We start from the raw sequence: 24479 nt of genomic DNA, 5'->3' as shown, positions 1-24479 counted from the left end.
TTTCGAGTATCTATCTTACCTGAAATTATGGCATGGGTTCGATAAGTGTACTTGTACTATTTTAAAATAATTTTTAAATTTCAGATGAAATTCAATATCTTCGAATATAATAAAAAGAGAAAAATTAACAAACGTTATATCATTAGAAAAGAAATAAAAAGATTATTTTCATATTAGCATTATAATAGTACATCATTAATTTAATAAAAATATCAATGACTAACGATTCAATGAAAAATATTAATTGGAAATTTTAATGGCAAAAGTAGAACTTTCTATAAATAAATGAATAAAACGAGATATATCCTAAAATTAAGGGATTAATATTATAGTTTGTCTAAATAAATTAATTTTGAACAAGAAATAAATTATTAAACGTTTGACCTTGTCTTTTGCCTTATAGTTATAAATCTATCTGAATCCTCCGTCTTTTTTCTAAAAAATTTATCCCTTTTGTTTTCACATTTAATATTTCCACCGCAAATCTAAAAAAAGTATCTCCACCATGCCGCCGCCGCCTCAATACTCATCTAGCGGTGGTTCACCACCCCCGCCGCCGCCGAAATCGAAGGAAAAGTTCCTGTCTCTGATACTGAAAGCCGTGATTATGATGCTCCTCATCTGTTTCTTTTTCCTCATCCTCCCTCTAGCCTCTTTTCTCCTCATCCTCCCTCTAGTCCTCCGTCACCGGCGTCACCGCCAACGCCGCCTTTCTCACCCCTCATCTGGGTTTTCAACAAAACAGCTTAAAAAGCTTCCCCAATTCAGATTCTCCCAGGAAACGAAATCTGCCCATTCGGAATCCGATTCGTGTGCTATTTGCTTGGATGGGTTCAGACAAGGGCAATGGTGCAGGAACCTGGTTGGGTGTGGCCACTTGTTTCATCGCAGGTGTTTGGATTCTTGGCTGATCAAAGTTACTTCCTGTCCGATCTGTAGAACAAGAGTTTGCCTGGAAAACGAAGATAGATGCATTCTAGATTCCGGTTCAACAAGAACAGACTTTCAGGGTTTGTTAGATTTGTAAGTCTTATATTTGTTTTAAGATTTTGATAGTCTGCACAAAATTTCATCTTTTTTTTTTTTGGTATCATAAATTGTATAGCTCCCTTTTTCTGAATAATCATTATGAAGATTCCTGCAATTTTGATTCACTTTGTACCGGCTCTTTAATTGCCCCTTAATAATTTAATTGCCTTTTATTCAAAGGTGATTCATAGAAGTAGAATTAATTTTGGGCATATTATTTTAGGTTTCATCCATTGCGTTTGGAACTGATTGTTCTTATTTCTGTCATCGAATGTGTAATTTTGGGATGGGGGATTTCTATAAGAAGTCCTCTGTTTTACTATGTTTATCAACTATGAGGATGTTTATGTTACCATTTCCTCCTGGAGATTTTATATTGGTGGCTTGTGGGTGCATTGAATCTGATTTCACCTATGTGATCACGGTAGTTAAGCTGTATGACATCCTAATAGTGTCAGGCTAAAGACACGGAAATAGATGCAATCGGAAATATGATAAGAGGGCGCAACTTAAAATTTATCTTTTTTATCATATTTTCGGTGGTTTATTTCAACTGTTTTTTAACCTTTAAATTAAATTATCATTATTAGTATTTACTTTTACATTTGTTTGACCTATGCGATTGATATAGATCGTGAACATTGTATAATTCTCCAAACTTACACAGACAAAAATGTGAAGGGAGACTAGGTAGGTACGATTTAGGTCGATTACAAGATAATATATATTAAAAAAAATTATTGAATATTTTTTTAATTGATTACAAGATAATATATGTTTAAGATTTTTTTTAATCATTGAGAAAGAACACACATTCTATACAAAAGCACACCATACAAAATAAAATATTCCAACCCAAAACTCTAAGAGAAAACAACGTTTGATTTTACCATTAGGTTGATGCTCATCTCACATAGCTGTCAATATTGTACGATGACAGTGGATGTTCTATTTAATGCCAGTACTATGCGTCCATCTCCTCAAGGAAACGAGAGCAAAATTGCCAATTTATGTGGTATGAAAACCAGCTTGAAATTGCGTTTGTCATTTGTGGCGATTTTCTCGATATATTACCGATGATCGGCCTTGCACCGCGTTATATGGTGAGTTGGTGTCATGTGGGTATAGCGCGGCCCCTGCAGCGCGTTATACGTCACGTAGGTGTATAGCGCAGATCAAGTACCGCGCTATACCTTTACTGCATAATTTTATATAGCGCGGGGCAGGTACCGCGTTTTGTATAACTTTCCTCGCTATAAATACCATTATCCGCCGGTTAATTTCTCATGTCTCTCCTCTCAACTTATAAATTAATACAACAATTCCGTCAACGAGTCAATAATTCTAGCAATCTTCTCATATTTTATTTAGAAGTTCATGCGATTTTTCGTTATAAGGTAATTTAGTTATAATTTTTTATTATATTTATTGTTTATTATGATTATTTGAAAAAAATATTATACTAATTATTTTTAATTAATTTTTGTGTTTGTAAAATTGAAAAGCGGGAGGATACGTCGAAATAGTTTTGCAGTGCAGGTAATAATATTAAATTATATTATTTAATTTATTTACGTTGATGTGTAAAAATTTTATTGTGTTATATGTTCGTTCATATATAATTTATTAAATCATGTTTGTTTCATTTATTTTTTTTGCAAATATAATAGTGCCGCACTTTTAAACTCAAATAATGTCACGACTTTCAGCTATTGTTGATTATGATGGTGAAATTCGAGAAAGATCTAGACAAGACAGAAGATGTGGGCATTGTAGAAACCCAGGACACATTAGAAAAACATGTCCACTTCTGTTGTCATCAAGTAACAATTGATGAGGAAATGATGTATTTTATTATCAAATAATAATTCTTCAACTTTAATTTGCATTTACTTCAAGTTAATATCATTTGATAATCACCGATGAAGATTAAAAAAACAAACACAATCATTAAATTTTAACAAACTAATAACAATAAGTATTAAATGGTAAATGATAACCAAATTACAATATATGATATTAAATGGTAATAAAAAAAACGAACTGAAATACATTAAAAAAGTTCAACAAATTTAACAAAATAAAGTAAGTATTAAATGAGAAATAATAAAAAAATTACAATTTAACAAAATAAAGTAAATACAAATATAATAAAAAATAAAATCTATCGATGCCTACGACGCGAATGTGTTCCGCAGGGCAGTGGCTGTCGGTCTCGAGGAGGATTTCTTCGTATCACTGGTTCTGACTCCTCGCTCTCATCATCATCACCATCGTCGTCATCGTCGTCGTCTTGCGCAGGTACATGAGGAGCTGATGATGATGAAGCACCTCCGTAGAATAAGGACCCTGGATGTGTATGACTGACTATCCCACCGGCCTGCGAAAACTGAGAAAACTCATAAAACCCAGACATCGCTGAGTGTAAAAACTGTACAGGAGGCGGTGTCTGTGTTGCGGCCATGGGTGATGGGGCTGAACCCGCCAAATATCCAGCATATGAACCCCAAGTCGGGTCTGCAAACATAGACCCATAATAGCCTCTAGGAGGGGTCATCTGTGACGGTGGCGGGGTCATAAAATCGGGTGAAGGCGGCGGCGGCAGTATCTGGTAATGGAAAGGCGATGGCGGCATTATATATGGTTGCGGTGGCTGCTGGGAAGGTCCTGCTGGTGCAGCTGAGGATGAACCGGATGCATCTGCTCTCCGTCAACGAGTCGGGGGACGATGGTGCTGTGTCGGTGAACGTCTCTATCGACGTCGTGGAAAGGTCTGCCCTCGTGCATCCTCGGGAAGTAGAAACAGTTTCCCGTTACTGTTGAATAACTCATAATTATCCTCAGCATACATCAATAGGTCATCAAAAATGGGCTCTCTACGGGGAAGGCGCCGATGTCGATCCTCCCACAACACGACCCACCCATGATGCCTAACCAGCCAATCTGTATCTGTCTTGCCACGTCTGTCTAAGCTATGCAACTCGTCCATATTGCGAGGTGCTTCCGGAATTGGTTGAAAACAACAAAACTGCCGGAGCACGCGATCAGTGGAGTGCCACTCGACGGTCGCATAACAGATCAGAGGGACCATCGCTATCCAAACATCTAATGGACTCCTCAACTCAGGTGGGATCACCGCCCTCACATCATCAGTAGAATATGACACCCATTCAAACTAAAACAAATAATATATAATTTTTATCAAAATAATAATCTAATTATATAACTATAATCTAAAATCGATTTTTAAACATTAAAATTCATACATGTGTGCCAGCCTTCTGATCGATTAGCACCCTAATCTTTTCTAAATCATCAGGTAGCTCCTGATGATTTTTCCTATCAGTAGACCACCTATTCAAGGAAAAAAATTTGTTATACGCTGTATAAAATTATTAATATACAAAATCAGTTTTATAATTACCTCAGAAGTAGTGAAAATACGAATGGGTTCTTCACAATGGGACATAAAAAGGGCAATCGATACAATGCCCAAGACTGCAGCAGCAGGAGACATCCGCCGATAGCATTACGCCTGTAGTCAGTGGCTCCACACATCTCCCTGTACAGCAAAGCCAAAACTACCGAGCCCCAACTGAATGATCCGGTGAGACGAAAGTCGCTAAGATGTCACAACCACATGCAGTGAACTAGGTTGCTCGATTTGTCCGGCATCAGCAACCCTCCTATCAGCTGTAGTATGCATGCCCGTGCATACATCTTAACCTCATCCTCAGAGACGTCTGCGCTCAAATCCCGAAAATTGGCATCTAACCAATTTAACGGTATCCTACCTCCGATAAAATTTTCTGGGACACGTCCTAGACTATCCCGACACAAAGCAGTCCAAGAACCGGAATCTATCCCCGATATCACATATCCATCCACCGGAAGCCCCAGGTGCATAGAAACATCATCAAGCGTGATCGTGCACTCTCCGTACGGAAGATGGAATATGTGGGTCTCCGGTCTCCACCGCTCTACTAAGGCAGAAATCAGGTCTGGCTCTATCTTACAGTGACCCTGATATCTACCTATGTAAACGAATCCAGCCTCTACTAAATACGGCAAGACACGGCTGGGTATCACTAACTTAAGATTCCTAATAAAAGGATCTAATACACGATCCTTCTCCTAAAAATAAATAATTACAAAAATTAATTCTTAATCTAATAATCATGTATTAAATGAATCAACTAATTATTAATAATAATTTAAATTAAATTAAAACGTTAAAATGTTACCGTATCAGCAAAGTGTCGAGATATTTAATTATTAATATAATAATCATGCATTAAATAAATAACTAAATATTACTAATAATTTAAATTAAATTAAAACGTTAAAATGTTACCATATCAGCAAAGTGTAGAGATATATGATTTCCATCCGAGCGAAGTAGACTGCCTTCCATTATATATCTGCAAAAGAATTATATTAGTAAAATATTAAATAAAGTAAAAACATAATAGTAAAAATATTATAAAATATACCTTAAAAAGAGAGTATTTGAGAGAAATTTAGAGAATTTGAGAGAATTTGGTGTGATAAAAGTGATTGAGGATGGGGGTATTTACAGGGAGGATGGGGACGGGAGGGGTCGGTAATTAGGGGTATAGCGCGCCCCTGCACCGTGCTATACCCCACGTGTCAGATATACAGGTATAGCGCGCTTTAGGGGCCGCACTATACCCACGTGGCGCCAGCTCACCGTATAGCGTGGTGCAGGGGGCACGCTATACCCCACGTGACGCCAAATCATCGTATAGCGCGGTGCAGGGGGCGCGCTTTATTGCTAAGGGTGTTAGATCGGGAAATATAGTCTGGCCGGTGTTAGATCGATAATATTACCTGTCACCGGTGATATATCGATAAAATCGCCGTCATTTGTACCAATCTTATTAATGACATTGTAGGGGATGGTAATATTTCTTCGTCAAAGTAGTTGTAGTAATTGGAAATCATCTGTTGAACCATGTGTTTTCTTATGGTTAGTGCTTCCTCACTCTTTATCAAGTATTAAGCATCATTCTTGAATGCCATGTTCTGGCAACAAGCCGCCTTCTACACTTTTTCTAGGGTTAGATTCAAGTCTTTTGATATTTCAGAATTCATAAGGTTGAACACTGAATGAACAAAGTAAAAACGTATGTTCAGATACGTGCATGCGTGTTATGTATATTGTATTTTCATATTTGTGCTAGGTTTGGACCTGTTCAAGATTTGGGTTATTCCTTTAAGTTCAAAGGGTTTTTTTTTTCAATTAAGCTAAAGTGATTAAAACAATATCTATTATAAATACTTTCAATTATCTTGTTACAACATGAATACTTTAAATTACCTTGTTACAACACGAATATGGCAAGGAGAGTACGAATACAAATACATAATGTAGAGAGTATGAATATAAATACAAATACAAATACAAGATGTAAATATAAGTACAACACGAGCATGATTAGGGGAGTATAAATATAAATATAAATATATGATATAAATGTAAGTACAACACGAACATGGCTTGGCGTGTAAATAAGACAATAATACTTACTCATAACAAATATTTCAAATTTAATTAAATAAATTTTAGTTAAATGTGATCTAATCGAATTCAATCATTTTAATTTTTAATTTGAACAATTCAAACGAGCTTTTCATTTATAATATATTTACATTACTGATTTACCTTTATTATATAAACTTAAAAAGCTAAATCACAGCCTTGATTTTTTTCTTCTTTTCAACTATGATAAAATAAACCCTTCACTTTGATTAATTTAAAATTTATTTTGGTTGAATTTTAAGTAGCCGCCCTAATGAGTAATAAATATACGAAAATATTTTAAGAAATTTAAAGACAAATGTGATGGGATAAGATGACAAAATATCTATTTTATGTACGAAAGGGAAATAAAGAGTATCCAAGACATAATTTTGAAAGCAATTTTATAGATTTTTAATTTGGAGTCATGGATGATTGTGCCACTTTTTGAATGCGGTAAAATCGGTGCTGGATATGAATGTTTTTCTTTATCTATTTTTTATTTTTATATAATTATATTATAGACACTTATTTTTATCTTGAATTTTAAGTTTTTTTATTATATATTTTTACATTATATAATAATATATATGATAATATATATATATATATAATAATTTTAAAATTATATAATATATATAGTTTTTGAAAATATATAATATAGTTTTTGAAAACATATTATATAATTTTAAAAATGTATAATATATAGTTTTTTTAAAACGGTTTTTAAAAACATATATAATATATGTAATTTTTGAAAATTTATTATATTGTTTTTGAAATATAATATGTATTATATATTTTTTAATATATACATATTATTATATATTATTATTATTAGTATTTTATTTTCCTTTTCTTATCTATTTTTATTTACTTTTATTTTATTTTATTTATTTCATCTTATTTTCATCTTGGATTTCAAGGCTTTTTATTACTTTTTTTATATTATATATTATATATGATAATATATATAATAATTTCAAAAATATATAATATATATAGTTTTTGAAAATATATAAATATATAAGGGCTTAATATTAAAACGAACAATGATGAGATAATTACACAAATCCCTCTTTATAATCTAAGTTAACTTAACCGTCCAATATTTACCCTCGTTAAGGCTTTGATCGATATTGTGTGGGCTTTGCCAAAGCATTGGCACATAAATCTATCTTGGTTAAACGCGAAGAATAAGCAAGTGATATTCACTGGTTGAAATATTTGTAATAACTTAGCTAGGTTATTCTAATAGGATTAGAAACCTAGAGGTTAAATATTTGGATAAGTCATGAGATGACTTGAACAAAAGTTGTTCACCAAAATGAGGAGTTACACGAGATGTAACTAGTCAAGTGTTACTTACCTAAATAATCACTATCCTAAAAGAAAAGTCAAAGCTGATTTAGGAAATTGATGTATTATGGATCCTCACCCACTAGAAAAGTTTTCGTTGATTTTTTTTGAAATTAAAACAAAGAGGGTTTTTAATTTTGAATAAAATAATGGGAGTAATTTGTAAATAAATTCCTATTTATAAATTTTAATTCGGTAAATTTACTTACTTTAATATTTACATTGTTGTAGATTTAATGGAAAACAACACTTTATCACTGCGATCACTCCTTGAGAAGGATAAACTTAATGGAATAAACTTCCTTGACTGGTTTTGTAATTTAAGAATTGTTCTCAAACAGGAAAGGAAAAAATATGTCAATGAGGAACCTGTTCCTGATGAATCGGCAGCTAATGCTTCAAAAGCTGACAAAGACAAATTCAAGAAACATATGGATGACATGTTAGATGTTGGATGACTAATGCTTGCCACCATGACTCCTGAGCTTCAGAAGCAACATGAGGACATGGTTGCATATGAGATGATTTAAAATCTCAAAGAAATATATGAAGGGCAAGCACGTCAAAAGAGATATGAGACCTCTAAGGCTCTATTTCAATGCAAAATGGCAGAGGGAACTCCTGTAGGAGCTCATGTCATCAATATGATGGGCTACATCCAAACATTGAAAAGCTGAGATTTCCTCTGGAAAGATGAATTGGCTACCGATGTTATCATGCAATCGTTTCCAGATAGCTTAAGCCAATTTGTCCTTAATTTCAACATGAATGAAATTAACAAAACTTTGCCACACTTACTTGGCATGTTATGAACTGCTGAAAGTAACATGAAAAAGGTTGGACATATGCCCATTCTGATGGTCCACAAGGACAAAGGAAAGGGAAAGAAAAAGGTAGTGGTAAAGTCTAAGGGTAATGGTAAGACCAAACCAAAAGGGAAAAATGCATTGAAACCCAAAGGGGGAGTTAGCAAAGAAGGAAAATGTTTCCATTGTGATAAGTCCGGACACTGGAAGAGAAACTGCCCTGTTTACCTTGAAGAGGTCAAGAAGGCAAAAGCAAACGGAACATTTGTTTCAGGTATTTATGTTATTGATTTTAATTTGTTAACATCTACTTCTTGGGTATTAGATATCGGTTGTGGTTCTCATATTTGTACTTCTGTACAAGACTGCAAAAGATAAGGAATCTGCCTAAAGGAGACGTGGACCTACGAGTAGGAAATGGAGCAAGAGTTGCTGCATTAGCTATAGGGACATATGTTTTATCTTTGTCTAGTGGACTTGATTTAAATTTAGAGGATTGTTATTATGTGCCTAGTTTGACTAAGAAAATTATTTCTATTTCTTGTTTGGACAAGATTTGTTTTGAGATTATTATTAAGAATACTTGTTGTTCTTTTTATCTCGATAGTGTTTTTTATGGTTCGAAACAATTGGTTAATGGTCTTTATATTTTGGATCAAGAAAACACCATTTATAACATAAATACTAAGAGATAAAAACAAATGACTCGAATCAAACTTTTCTTTGGCATTGTCGTTTAGGCCATATAAGTGAGAAACACATATCAAAACTCCATAAAGATAAATCTTAGATTCATTTGTTTTCGAACAATATGATGTATGCAAATCTTGCTTGTTGGGAAAAATGACTGAAGCTCCTTTTAATAGTAAAGATGAGCGAGCAAGTGATTTATTGGGGTTAATACATAGTGATGTATATGGACCAATGAATACACAAGCCCGAGTTAGATTCCATTACTTTTACCGATGACTTCAGTTGGTATGGGTATATTTATCTTATGCGCCATAAATCTGAAGCCCTTGAAAAGTTTAAGGAATTTAAAAATGAAGTACAAAATCAACTAGGCAAGAGTATTAAGGCACTTTGATCAGATCGAGGTGGAGAATACTTAAGCATAGAGTTTGATGAACAAAAAGAATGTGGGATTGTCTCACAGCTTACACCACCTGATACACCACAGTGGAATAGAGTTTCTGAAAGAAGAAATCGAACACTGTTAGACATGGTTCGATTGATGATGAGTCATAGTGATCTTCTGACTTTTTTTTGGGGACATGCACTTGAAACAACCATTTTCACACTAAATCGTCTTCCATCTAAATCGGTTCAAAAGAAACCATATGAGATATGGACTGAGAAACTTCCTAGTATGTCTTAATTGAAGATTTGGGGGTTGTAAAGCTTATATAAAACATTAGATGTTGACAAAGCTCGAACCTAAATCTCATAAGTGTATATTTATTGGATATCCTAAAGAAACTAAGGGATACTATTTCTTCAACCCTAACGAGAACAAAGTGTTTGTTGCTCGAATATGAGTTTTTCTCGAAAGAGAATTTCTCTCAAAGAAAGGGAAGGGCAGAAATATTAAACTTGGAGAAGTTCAAGAGCAACAGATAAATGAACCTGAAGTTGAGCATGTTTCACAAATTGTTGAGGAGCATTCAACAGATTTATAAACACAATCACTGCGTAGATCCACAAGAGAACATCGTGCACCTGAGAGATTTGGATTTCTCGTTACGACACATGGAGATGTTCTTCTTATGGATCAAGATGAGCCCAGGACTTATCAAGAGACAGTGTCTAGCCCAGACTCTGAGAAATGGCTTGAAGCCATGAGATCTGAGATGGATTCCATATCAGTAAACCAAGTATGGACTTTGGTTGAACCACCTGAAGGGGTTAAACCTATAGGGTGTAAAGTTTGGTTTTATTAGAAATGAAGATGAGCCTTGTGTTTATAAGAAGGCTAGTGGGAGCATTGTTTCTTTTCTAATCTTGTATGTAGATGACATACTCATCATAGGAAATGATATACCTACTTTACAGTCTGTTAAGACTTGGTTAAGTAGTTGTTTTTCTATGAAAGATGACTTCTAGGTCTAAGTCAAAGTACATATATAGACAAAGTACTGAAAAGTTTCAGTATGGAACAATCCAAGAAAGAATTTTTTCCTATGAGGCATGGCATTTCTTTTTCGAAGGAAATGTGTCCTTCAACTCCACAAGAAAGAGAACAGATGAATAAGATTCCATATGCTTCGACTATTGGTTCTATCATGTATGCCGTGATATGTACTCGACCAAATGTATCGTATGTTTTAAGCATGACGAGTCGATATCAAGCGACTCCTGGTGAAAATCATTAGGTTGCAGTTAAAAATATCCTTAAGTACTTAAGAAGAATTAAGGATAAATTTCTTGTCTATGGAGGGGAGGAAGAGCTTTGTATAAAAGTTTATATTGATGCCAGCTTCCAAACTGACAATGATGACTCATGGTCGCAATCAGGTTTTGTGTTTTGTCTTAATGGTGGTGCTGTGAGCTGGAAAAGTTCGAAGCAAGACGCAGTAGCTAATTCTACAACAGAGGTTGAATACATTATAGCCAGTGAAGCAACAAAAGAGGCTGTTTGGATCAAGAAGTTTATAATGGAATTAGGGGTTGTTCCTAGCATATCAGATGCTGTAGAACTCTATTATGACAATAATGGAGCCATTGCACAAGCAAAGGAACCTAGATCACATCAACGATCCAAACATTTTCTTAGGCGCTTTTATCTCATTCGAGAGATCATTGATCGAGAAGATATGGAAATATGTAGAGTACACAAGGATGACAACATTGCTGATCCCTTGACGAAGCCTTTCACACAACAGATGCATGATCGTCACAGATTCACTCGGTATTAGATATGTGAGTGATTGGTCTTAGTGCTAGTGGGAGATTGTTAGAGTATGCCCAAAGACCAATCAAATGATGATTGTAATAATACTTTTATTTACTGATTTTATTGAATAAAGGCATTGCCGGTATTATTTTCAGTTATATATACGTGTTTAACATAAACTGGAAGATAATAAAGTACATATAATGACACAATTGTTATTATTAAAAGATCCATAGTCAAGTATTATTATAGGCATGGATAATAATACTCTTAAGACTAACATGCTATTGATTGATGACAATGAGTTGTTATTGGGATAGAGATGTCAAAACTGATACATGATTATATTGTTAGAGAACAATGTATTGGATTGACCCACCATGAGCATATGTCTTGGATTATTATGTGACAGTCATAACATTGCTCATGGTGATTACTATATGTATGATCCTCAGACTTTAGATCAATACTATCCCAACATCTATTGTTGTATGTTTTGATGCAACTAAACAAGATCCGTAACTGGTTGCTTTATAAAGACTGTTATTGAATATATCTCAATATATGTAGTGGGTGTGTATGATTAAGATAAGATTTGTCCTTCCTACATAATAGGAAATATATCACAGGCCACTTGATTAAGTAAGATTAGAAACGCATGGCCATGCTCGAATAAGTTGATATGAGATATCATAAACTATTCGTTAATTAAAGTCTACTCTAGATATCAAGAAACGATAGATGGGCTATACAAGTGTGACTATTCCAAGACTTGTGCCTATTCTAGATATAAAGGACATAAAGATGTAATACATAAAAGAGTTAATCACCAATATGATATGTCGAATCATATTTTCTTGTAACTTAGGTGACAATGATATATTGCTAGATGTCACTCATTGTATGTAATATTATAATTGTTCTAATAATTACTGCTAACGTTACAAGAACCTACAGGGTCACACCCTAGGATTGAAACGAGCAAAGATGTACAATTTGTTGTACGATACTAAAATATATCTAGAGTTAATTAAGTATATGTTTTAATAATTCTGAATATTTAATTTCAATTAATTAAATATATATTTAATTAATTTGAAATAATAAAATCCCTAATATGATTAGGATAACTTGGATATAAAAGGATTATTAAATTCCAATTAATTAAATATAGATTTAATTAATTTGAAATAATAAAAACCCTAATATGATTAGGGTAACTTGGCTATAAAAGGGTGTGTTAGGTCCAGCAGCTGTTTTAGAGAACACACACAAAAACCTTCAGCCATTTTCTCTCAAAATAGTTTTGGGGGAAAACAAAATTGCTCTCAATCGGGTGAACTGAGTAGAGGCCGAGACGTGATTTCGCAGAGGCTTACAATTCAAACCGATCTACACCACCAATATTCACTGTTGTCCTTACTGTTTTTCAAGGAACCCGCTGTAAGTATTTACATCTCTTCATCTCGATTTCAGTTTTTCGTACTTGGATCACTGTTGAGACCGTCGAGTTTTGTTTTCGCTGCGCCATGGGGTGCGCCAACGGTCTCAACAAAAGAATTGCCATCAAATTTGAGATATGCATATCTAGGAGATGATGAAACTTTACCAGTAATAATTTATGCCAACCTAACCTCCGAACAGGAGAATAACTTGTTAAATGTTTTGCCACAACACAGAAAAGCTATTGGATGGACAATGGAAACTTGAAGGGAAACAGTCCGATTATGTGCATGCACAAAATCAAAATAGAAGATAGCCATAGCACTTCGGTAGAATCCTAAAAAAGGCTCAACCCAATCATGAAGAAGGTAGTCATTAAGGAAATTATAAAATGGTTGGATGCGAGAGTAATTTATCCTATATCTGATATTTCATGGGTCAACCCGGTGCAATGTGTACCAAAGAAGGGTGGTGTGACCGTGATTAAAAGTGAACAAGATGAACTCCTCACCACGAGAACAGTCACAGGCTGGCTCATATAAATGGATTATAGGAAGCTCAACAAAGCCACAAAGAAATACCATTTTCCCTCCCTTTTATCGACCAAATGCTTGATAGGTTAGCGGGAAAAGCATTTTATTGCTTCCTTGACGGATACTCAGGGTATAACCAAATAGCCATAGCACTGGAGGATCAAGAGAAAACCACTTTCACATGACTATATGGTACCTATGCATTTAGATGAATGTCATTCGGACTATGTAATGCTCCAGCTACATTCCAAATATTCTTGATGGCAATCTTTTCAGATATGGTGGAAGAATGTATGGAAATATTTATGGACGACTTCTCCGTCTCGGGTGATGATTTTGACCAATGTCTCAGCAATCTATCCAAGGGACAAAAATGATGTGAAGAAGCCAACCTAGTGTTGAATTGGGAGAAATGCCATTTTATGGTGACCTAAGAAATAGTGTTGGGTCACAAAATTTCATGCCGAGACATTGAAGTCGATAAAGCCAAGGTGGGCGTGATTGCAAACCTTCCCCCACCCACCAACGTGTGAGGTGTATGCAGTTTCCTTGGATATGCAGGCTTCTACATGTAGTTCATAAAAGATTTTTCCAAAATCTCTAAACCCTTGTATCTTTTTCTTCAACAAAATCATCCATTTGAATTTACTAATGATTGTTTGGATGCCTTTATAGATTTAAAGAAAAAGCTTTCGGTAGTACCAATCGTTATCCCATCAGACTGGAATGAACCTTTTGAGCTCAAGTACAACGCCAGTGACTATGCAGTCAAAGCAGTGCTAGGGTAAACAAAAAGTAAAATCTTTCATGTTATATACTATGCGAGTCATACTCTTAATGATGCACAAGTAAACTATACCACAATTGAGAAAGAACTCTTAGAAGTAGTATTTTCATTCGATAAGTTTAGGCCATATCTAAGAGGCACTAAGGTAATTGTGCATACAAATCACTCTGCCATTAAATATCTGATTAATAAAAAAGATGCAAAGCCTAGACTAATTCGGTGGATATTATTACTACAAGAGTTCGATTTGGAGATCAAGGATAGAAAAGGTATGGAAAATCAAGTGGCAGACCATTTGTCTAGGCTAGATAATAAAAATGATTGTCCTGACATAACATAAATTAAAGAGGATTTCGCTGGTGAGAAAATATTACTTGTCACGGCTGCGCCGTGGTATGCTGGCATAGTTAACTTTCTTGTTAGTGGTATTGTTCCTCCTGATTTATCTAGCCAAGGCCGAAAGAAGTTTCGACATGATGTGCGACATTACTACTAGGATGAACCGCTTCTATTCAAGCAATGCGGATACCAAATAATCCGAAATTACATTCCAGGAGAAGAGCAACAAGATATTATACACCAATGCCACTCGTCACCATATGAAGGGTACTTTAGTGGAATGAGAACAGCTGCGAAAGTGCTTCAGTCTGGATTATATTGGACAACCTTGTTCAAAGATGTGCATAAATTCTATAAGTCATGTGATAGATGCCAACAAACAAGAAACATATCAAAATGGCATGAGATGCTATGGCAAAATATTCTGGAGATTGAACTTTTTGACGTATGGGGAATAGACTTCATGGGACCCTTTCTCACATCATTTGGAGATTTATACATTCACTTGGTAGTGGATTATGTATCTAACTGAGTTGAAGCCATCGTAACACCTAAAAATGATTCTAAGACGGTGTTAAAATTTTTGCAAAAATATATTCACCCAATTTGGAACACCACGAGCTATTATTAGCGATGAAGGTACACATTTTGATAACAAACTGATTGCCAAGGCACTAAAATGATATGGAGTACGACATAGGATCGCTATGGTATATCACCCTCAAACGAATGGACAAGCCGCAGTGTTTAACTGGGAAATTAAATAGATCCTTGAGAAAGTGGTCAAACTAAGTCGGAAGGACTGGTTGCCAAAGCTAGATGAATCACTATGGGCTTATTGCACAACATTCAAGACACCACTGGGAATGTCACCATTCCAATTGGTCTATGGAAAGGAATGTCATCTACATGTTGAACTAGAACATAAAGCCTACTAAGCCATCAAAAAGATAAACATGGATGCTCAGCTTGCTGGAGAAAGAAGACTCTTGGAACTGAACGAGATGGATGAATTCAGAGCACACGCATACGAGAATGCCCACCTATACAAGGAGAAAACAAAATGATGGCATGACAGAAAAATACTCCTGAGGTAATTTTATTCTGGACAACAAGTACTGCTCTATAATTCATGTCTTAAGTTATTCCTAGGCAAGCTAAAATCACGATGGCCAGGACCGTTCATCGTACATCAAGTCCATGACAATGGAGTAATCGAAATCCAGAAACAAAACGATGGTTCCATCTTCAAGGTGAACGGTCAGAGGCTCAATGAGTACAAATGAGCCCCAGTAATGCGCGACAAACAGGCATCGTTAGCACATGATGCCCAAGAGTTTGCCTTACTTAATCAAAAAAATTCGTTGCCTAGGCAACGAAAATTTGAATTATGTACATAAATAAATTAAGTTATTTTTTGCATTCATTATCCGTTTTATTTTATTTCTTCATTTCTTTATTTATTGTAGGCATAAAAAGCACATGTGACAGCATGGGGAGTTGGAGCATGCGTGAAAAGAAAGAAAACCCTAGGGTGTATGGTTTAGGCGGTAGAATTAAAGAGGGAAATAGATCTTTTCCCCAACTTTATATCCAATCACATATCCCACATTAAATGCAAAATATTTTCCCCTAGTCAAAGGACAAAACTACCCCAAAACCACCTATTACTTTCCAAAGAAAAAACTGCCCAACATCTTCTTCTTCATCGTGCCTCACTCTCTCTACTAAGCAAGAAACTTTATCTTTTTCTCAACAAAATCCTCCCCATCTCCACCACTAATTTCACCACACCAACCAAGTATAATGGTAAGATCGAAAGCCCCAGCATCAACACAGAGTTTTGAACGTTTCCAAATAGCCAAAGCAAAAGCACGCTTCAAAATCCTCCAGAAACGACAAGTATATTTGGAAGATGGATTCGTCTTTCCAGCGAGGATGAAGATCCATTTGGATCAGAGGTAATGGATGTGATAACGAAACAGAACTTGAAGAAGTTTTCCTGCCACCCTAAAGCCGTAGCACCAGCGGTGGTGAGGGAGTTCTACGCTCACCTCGAGGACCCATCAAACCACACGGTATACGTTTGAGGGAAGCTCCTTCGATTTCTTCTTCAGCACTCAACAGATACTTCAAGTTGGGGAAAGTGGAGGAGTAGCAAAAGCGATACGTGGCTAAGGCGGATCAAGAAACGTACAACGGAGTGCTTGAAGATATTTGGTTCTGGTGAGCTAAGTTCGAAGGGAATACCTCAACGAGGAAGAGAGTCGATTACCGAGCCCTAAAACTGATCGTGAAGTTATATAACCATTTTCTCAAGGTAAAGCTTATGCCAACATCTCACAACACCACTGTTCTCGTGAAAAGACTGATGCTCTTACACTCAATAATATACGATAGGAAGATTGATATTGGTGAACTCATCTTTGAGCAAATCCAGGAGTGTGCCAAAAGGAATCAGGGCAATATATTGTTTCCTAACTTGATAACTGTACTGTGTAGGAAAAAGAAGGCCCCCAAGGAACCCTCTGAGGATTTCATTAAATCCAAGGAGGGTATCACCAAGAACAAAGTACCCGAGCTGATGAGTTTTGATGACAACGCCTCGCATGAAGGTTTGGAGTGGGGAGCAAAATCGGTTGTCGCGACTAGAATGGCCGCTATGGTTACGCACACGCAAGAAATGTGTGAAAAGATCGAGAGCCTAGAGGATCACATGGAGATCTATTTTGAGTATGTCAAGGCAAGGGACGAGCATCTCAACGCCTTCTTCAAGGAGTTACTGCCAAACACAAATGCCAATTTGCCGCCCTTCCCCGACGTCATCCTCAAATACACTACTGGTGGCAGAACATTCAACTCCTCGACATCGAATGTCCCTCCAGAGGTTCCCCCAGTAGTACCCATTGATGTGTCACCACTGGCAACCAATGTCTCACCCGTATCAGAGGAAGGCCTAGGCGACACAGATGAGCTCCTCATCTTTTTTCACCTCCGATAGCAGTCAAGATACCCACCTAACTTCATCTCTGATGAAGATTTCATTCCAGTACCGAAGCAACCTGAGCAAGATCCCATTCAGTCCCCTGCTAGACAAGCAACACTAGTCCCAGCAGCAGCTTCTAGCCCAGTACCAGTTCTAGTACAATCGACCCCTACTACCGAGCAACCAACTCCAGCACGAGCATTGACCAGTAAGAAGCGCTACAAGAGAACGACAAGTCGTATACTTTAGCCATCTCCCTCGACGATAACAGTAGTATATTGGGGATCCGAGAGTCCCTCTTCTCCCAAACGACGTTGAATGAGGGCGTCCAGTCAAGCCACCCCTCCACAGTAAGTTTCCATTCTTCTTTTTTCTTTTATCTTTCTCACTTCTGCATATAGCATCATGTAGTTTTAGTTATCATGCATTGAGGAAAATGCATCCCTCAAGTTTGGGGGAGGTATTGTGCCATATTTTGCCATACTTTGTTAAAAAGCAATTGATGATAATTGGTTGAAAATTTTAGTTGTCATGACATAAGTAGGTTAAAATTCTTGTTTGGAATGAATTAGGGCCTTTCAATGATGAATGCATACATTTATTGCCTAGGCCAAAATTATTTTAAGTCTGTCTAAAGAAGAGAACCAATCTTGGGCCGATTCTTTGAAATTTACAAACACGATTGTAGGTTATCCCTGCTTAAGGTAATCTGTAAAATTTTTAGGAAATAACTTTCTATTTGTCGAGACTTCAAAGATATTTTAAGGGTAAAGTAAAGTTCCCTAGTGTTTAAAACTTGAAAAATAAAAAGGGACACTCCTCTATGCAAGGGCATAAACAGAAAAAACTCCATAAGAAATTAAGAGTTGCTGAGGCATATGAGTGAATGAAAGTAGTCACAGGATGAATCTGCCCGACTAGCTTAGGGGTGGAAGGTATGCTTCCTTTCACCTAGAGTGTGGGGCGGTAGGTGTGATGAGCTGACTCCCCTATGAAAAAAAGAGAAAAAAATAATAAAAGTTTATAAATAACTAGGAATATAAACTAAGCCTGACAAATAATTTGATGGCTTGACAATCAAGAAGTTCTTACTTTAAGTTTTCTAATTACTTTTATGCATAGACTGGTTACAATCACGCACACACAATAACAAGGAATCTTGACTAGAAAAGGGACTTGACTGATATGACTGTCAAATATGTTAAAGCCAAATATTTTTGCTGAGGGATAAAATCTCAAACCATATGATTTTCTTAACATTGCTTTGCCATGAAAATTTTGATTTTCTTCTAGTTATTATACATTGCTTGAGGACAAGAAATATATTAAGTTTGTGGGTGTGATAACTCCATAAAAAGACTCAATTTTCAGTCTTTTCAATTAAGTTATTGCTCGTCTAAACAAAGTATGCACATAATTTTAGTTGCATTTAGTTTCATATAGGTTATGTTAGCTTGTGGTGGATAAGTTTTGCTTAGGCAAGATTTATTTGGTCTGACTAATGCTGCTGAGGAGAAAGGGTTGTTTGGATTGTGTTTGTACAGGAAACTTACAGAGAAAGAACATTTCAGTCGTGACAACGTAAATTTGCAAAGGACAACGAGACATATAAGAACGTGAAGAGCAGATTTATCTCGCTGAAGAAAGGTTTATCTGAGAAATTCTGAAGCAGGTGTGATGAAGCCTCCTATGTCATACGCCAGCTGGATGACCTACTTCATGTATAAGTAAGCCTTAATTATTTTGACAGCCACCAGCAACCTTTCCTTTTTAAGTGTGGGCATTTAACAACTACTATTTAAGGAAACTCCAAAAGCATGCGAAGCCCTAAGAGATCTTTCCTTATAAATAAACAGTCGTAGCCGCCAAAGATAAAGGAGGTAAGGAAGAAGAGATAAGAGCTTCCTAAGGCATGAGCAAGCAATTGCAATGCTTTCCCACCATTTATCAACCAACCTTCCTTGGTGTCCTCCATAGCCAGGCTATATCAGAGCGGTGATCAGGTCTCGAGAGAGGTTGATCACCAAGGCAGGCGCAGTGCTGATCAGAATCGTCACGACAAAGCCCCCAATTTTGGGAGTCGTTCTTTCTTTGTTCTTGAACTCTTTATCTATTTGGGTTGTATTAAGCGTTGATTCTTGGATGATTTTTGATAGCACCGTGACTTTCTTACTTGGTTTTAATCTTTGTTTGTCTGAATAATTATTTTATGTTTTATGAATAATTAATTATGTTTTGCTCATAACTGTTTTGATCATTGTTCAAATATTTTACTCATTGTTCAAATATTTTACCTTAACGATGTAAGAGCATCGAGAGATCGCCTGGGGTTTCGGTAAAACATGTCTTGGCAATGTAAGAGCATCAAGAGATAGCCTTTTGTCTAGATAGTGATTCTTATATTCGAGAGAATTAAGATAGATCCACGTGAGCAATGGAATGAATATGGGATGGTGAAGTTCTAACTTATTTACCTTAGAGATAAAGAGTTTCAATCGACTAAAATGGATAGACGCTAGAGTAGGATAAACAACGCCTATAGTTTACACTGAGAGGTATTGCTACAACAACAGTTTGACAAACCTAGGGTTGTAGTTAATGCTGAGGAGTATTGCCATAGCAATCGTATAAGAATACCTAGTAATCCTGTCGGAAAGCTTTAGCAAGTCATAATAATTCATTCTAGAATTAGAATAATTGTTGTCAATACAAAAGTTTAGCATAAGTGTTCTGTGATAAGTCTGAATATGTGAGGTTGTTTGAATTATATTTAAACCAACACTTGTTTTATTTTATTCCAGCATTCTGCAAACTTATTTTGCCTCGACCAAACTTTTCTATAATCATTATATCATTTCTTTGTATTATTAATATTAGTTCTTAAGATGACAATCTCGTAGGAATTAGTTTGTGACACTAGTTCTAGTTGTGGCGAAATTAATTTTCTAAACCAATCCCTAAGGAGACGATACTCACTTACCTTATGTTACTTGAATCGATTATTCAAGTTTATTTATATTATCTCCTTATTAGCCCATGTACACATGTGAGAACTAAAATGTGCGAGTACATAGAGGTTGTGCACACATATACTGTCACCACAACTCGTATAAAATCCACTAAGTGGCATATGAAATCTATGTCCCGAAGGACCTATCCATATGTTCCGAAGAACATAGGTACCTATCCATATATCCCGAATAACATAGGTGATACTGTCCATATGTCTCGAAAGACATAGGTAACCCTCGACTCTTGGCATGCCAACTATACCTCTAGCTCTCATGACACATAACATGGGTATTATCTTTCATATTTATCACATATTCACATATACACGTAGATCACTTGCACGTATAACATTTTCATAAAATCACATATCACATGGCTTATAACTTGTTCTTATATCTTCTCATAAATATATGCTCTTATAACTTCTTGTCATATCATTCTCATCACTTAATTTCACCTAACTCATAGTCACGTGGCTTAACTTATATACATATATTCACATACTTTATAATTGCATAGTTTACTCCATTTCACACATAGTCACATAGCCACGTAATTCACTTACACATAGATCATTTCCATATCTAAATCATATAACACCTAAGTCTTCCTCATAAAGTTATACTATATGTTCATATAATCTCATATTATCCTATAAATAAATATTATCGTGTCTCACTTTTCCATTTACTCACATAATTATTTATATCAAGTCATATGATATATTACATTATCCTGAATTTATACAGATCATGTAATCTATACCATAACATATAATTTATATCACTTATCTAATATTTTTTATATACTAAGTTAATCTATTTATTTAGTTCAATTTCACATGACTCCTATATCATGGTTTCCTTTAAGTATATAATTCTTCTTTACAACACTTATCTTATAGTTTGGTATCATCATTTATATTTATATCCCCTAATTTACATACTACTCTTATAAAGTCTCATAATCTTTCTTGTATAATCACTTATACCATATAATCTAACTTATACTTGATTATCTTATGTTCACATATATTTATATCAAATGATTCTTTAACTTATAGTTTATGTCACGTGTTCATTTCATTCCTTATGTCCTTATCACATAGCTTATTTCATATTCTTTTATAATCATATAGATCATTTATACTGTTTCACATGACTTATTACACTAACATGTACTTATACAAATCATGTAACATATATAATAGCATGTCAACATATACATTCATGCACACATATAAATCATAACAAACACATGCTTCTATCTATGAATTCATGCATTTTATTATTGTAAATAGACTTGTCGCAAGTCTTATTTCCCATAAAACATCATATACAAAATAATGTGCACTCACCTTACCCTCACTAGCCCAAGACATACGCTTATCTTTTCTTTTTCAATCTTATCTCGTTGACTCATCAGAGGCTCACTTCCGATCAATATCTATACGAATATAAAATCCAACAAATATCGAGATTTGAATTACTTGATACGATTCATATCAATACAACTAAATAAAACTCCAATTTAACTTTCAGACTTAAGGGGTATTGGTACCACCCTCACGGTACTGATACCTCTAATCTAGGGTACTGATACCCTTCCTAGGTATCGATACCAAAATTAGCTTCGAAATTCCCTCGGGTATCGATACCTTCCACATAGGTATCGATACCTCTTCCATATGGTATCGATACTACTCTTATAGGTATCGATACCCCATGCATCCAATATTCATAATCTGCCTTGTAGTATTGGTACCCACATAACAGGTACCGATACCCTTTCCTAGATTTTCATTTTTAAGCACGAAAATTTAACACTTTGCCCCCAAATTCTACTTCTTAACCTCTCTTTATGCCTTAAAACTTATCTATACATATGTAAATCCTCTTAAAACATGATAATACTTCATTATCTTTCATAACTAACCATAATTCTTGAATCAAAGAATTTCATCAAACTTTCCTCTTCAACATTCATTTCTAATGCTTCAATCTTCTTAATCCTTCTAATGGCAAGTGAAGTATCACTACAAAACTTATTTATTAGCTCTGTCTCAATAATTCCTTAAAAAACTCTTTTCCTTCAATCTCACATAACTTTATCCTCTTTAAATTTTAAGCAATCTTAAGCTTTCCTTAAGCTTTTCTATCACCCCAAGAATCAAGACCAACTTAAAAAAAATGAAAGAATTAACAAACTTGAGACCAACTTACCTTAGTTATGGTGTCACAGTGGAGAGGAGAAGAAGCTTGCATTTTCTCCAGACTTTTCCTCTTTCATTTCCATTTCCACGTGTTATATCCCTTAAAAAGAGAGAATAAATATTCTCTTAGAAAAGACCATAATACCCCTATTACTTTCAAACTTTACTATTAAATCTAACATCAAAATTCTCCAATTAAATCCCTGAACTTTTAACTTATTTCAAAATTGAACACAAAGCTTTCAAAATTCACATTTTAGTCACTAGCCCTGTTTTGGGATGTTACAAATCTCCCCTCATTTAAAGAAAATTCTTCCTCGAATTTCACTGCACAAATTGATAAGAACATATCTTCTAATGTTCTCATGTTGCTTCCTTTACATAATCTTTCCTGTTTACCGTTAATAGACTTACCTTTTTACTTCGCTCAATTCTTTATATACTCTCTACCTTTATAAATCCATGTAATACCACTTATTATATAAACCATAACTCCAATATTTATTACTCAATATCATGATCAATTGATCTCTTTCATCATTCTCTAATTGCCAAACTTTTATTTCATCATCATTTCTAACTACCTCTACTTGGCCAAGAAACAGACCTTAAACTTTTATCATTTATGACTAAGATATATATATACATTACCACAATCAAATAATATTTTCTTGTCACCTTACATACTTTTCTTACTTCTAATCAAACTTATAATATGCACCTCAATATGACCCTTATCATGGTTTCCTTTAAGTATATAATTATTCTCTACAACACTTATATTATAGTTTGGTATCATCATTTATATTTATATCCCCTAATTTACATGCTACTCTTATAAAGTCTCATAATCTTTCTTGTATAATCACTTATACCATATAATCTAACTTATACTTGATTATCTTATGTTCACATATATTTATATCAAATGATTCTTTAACTTATAGTTTATGTCATGTGTTCATTTCATTCCTTATGTCCTTATCACATAGCTTATTTCATATTCTTTTATAATCATATAGATCATTTATACTGTTTCACATGACTTATTACACTAACATGTACTTATACAAATCATGTAAAATACATAATAACATGTCAACATATACATTCAAGCACACATATAAATCATAACAAACACATGCTTCTATCTATGAATTCATGCATTTTTTTATTGGAAATAGACTTGTCGCAAGTCTTATTTCCCATAAAACATCATATACAAAATAATGTGCACTCACCTTACCCTCACTAGCCCAAGACATATGCTTATCTTTTCTTTTTCAATCTTATCCCGTTGACTCATCAGAGGCTCGCTTCTGATCAATATCTATACTAATATAAAATCCAATAAATATCGAGATTTGAATTACTTGATACGATTCATATCAATACAACTAAATAAAACTCCAATTAAACTTTTAGACTTAAAGGGTATTGGTACCACCCTCACGGTACTGATACCTCTAATCTAGGGTACTGATACCCTTCATAGGTATCGATACCAAAATTAGCTTAGAAATTCCCTCGGGTATCGA

General features: G+C 34.9%; 1 protein-coding gene across 1 annotated transcript; it reads left to right on the top strand.

Moving 5' to 3' along the window:
* The first annotated feature begins 409 nt into the window (after window positions 1-409).
* LOC120177618 (RING-H2 finger protein ATL56-like) lies at window positions 410-1057 on the top strand. The gene has a single exon (XM_039183703.1). The coding sequence runs from the start codon at window positions 506-508 to the stop codon at window positions 1025-1027; it is 522 nt and encodes a 173-aa protein (XP_039039634.1). The 5' UTR covers window positions 410-505; the 3' UTR covers window positions 1028-1057.
* The last annotated feature ends 23422 nt before the right edge of the window (window positions 1058-24479 follow it).

The sequence above is a fragment of the Hibiscus syriacus genome, unplaced genomic scaffold, assembly GCF_006381635.1.
Source record: "Hibiscus syriacus cultivar Baekdansim isolate YM2019G1 unplaced genomic scaffold, ASM638163v2 tig00112293_pilon, whole genome shotgun sequence".
NCBI lineage: Eukaryota > Viridiplantae > Streptophyta > Magnoliopsida > Malvales > Malvaceae > Hibiscus > Hibiscus syriacus.
The sequence above is the reverse complement of the archived record's forward strand: the minus strand, read 5'-3'. Positions and strand labels throughout refer to the sequence as shown.

Coding starts and splice junctions, on each gene's coding strand:
- LOC120177618 (XM_039183703.1), top strand. CDS start 506: ATGCCGCCGCCGCCTCAATACTCATCTAGCGGTGGTTCACCACCCCCG.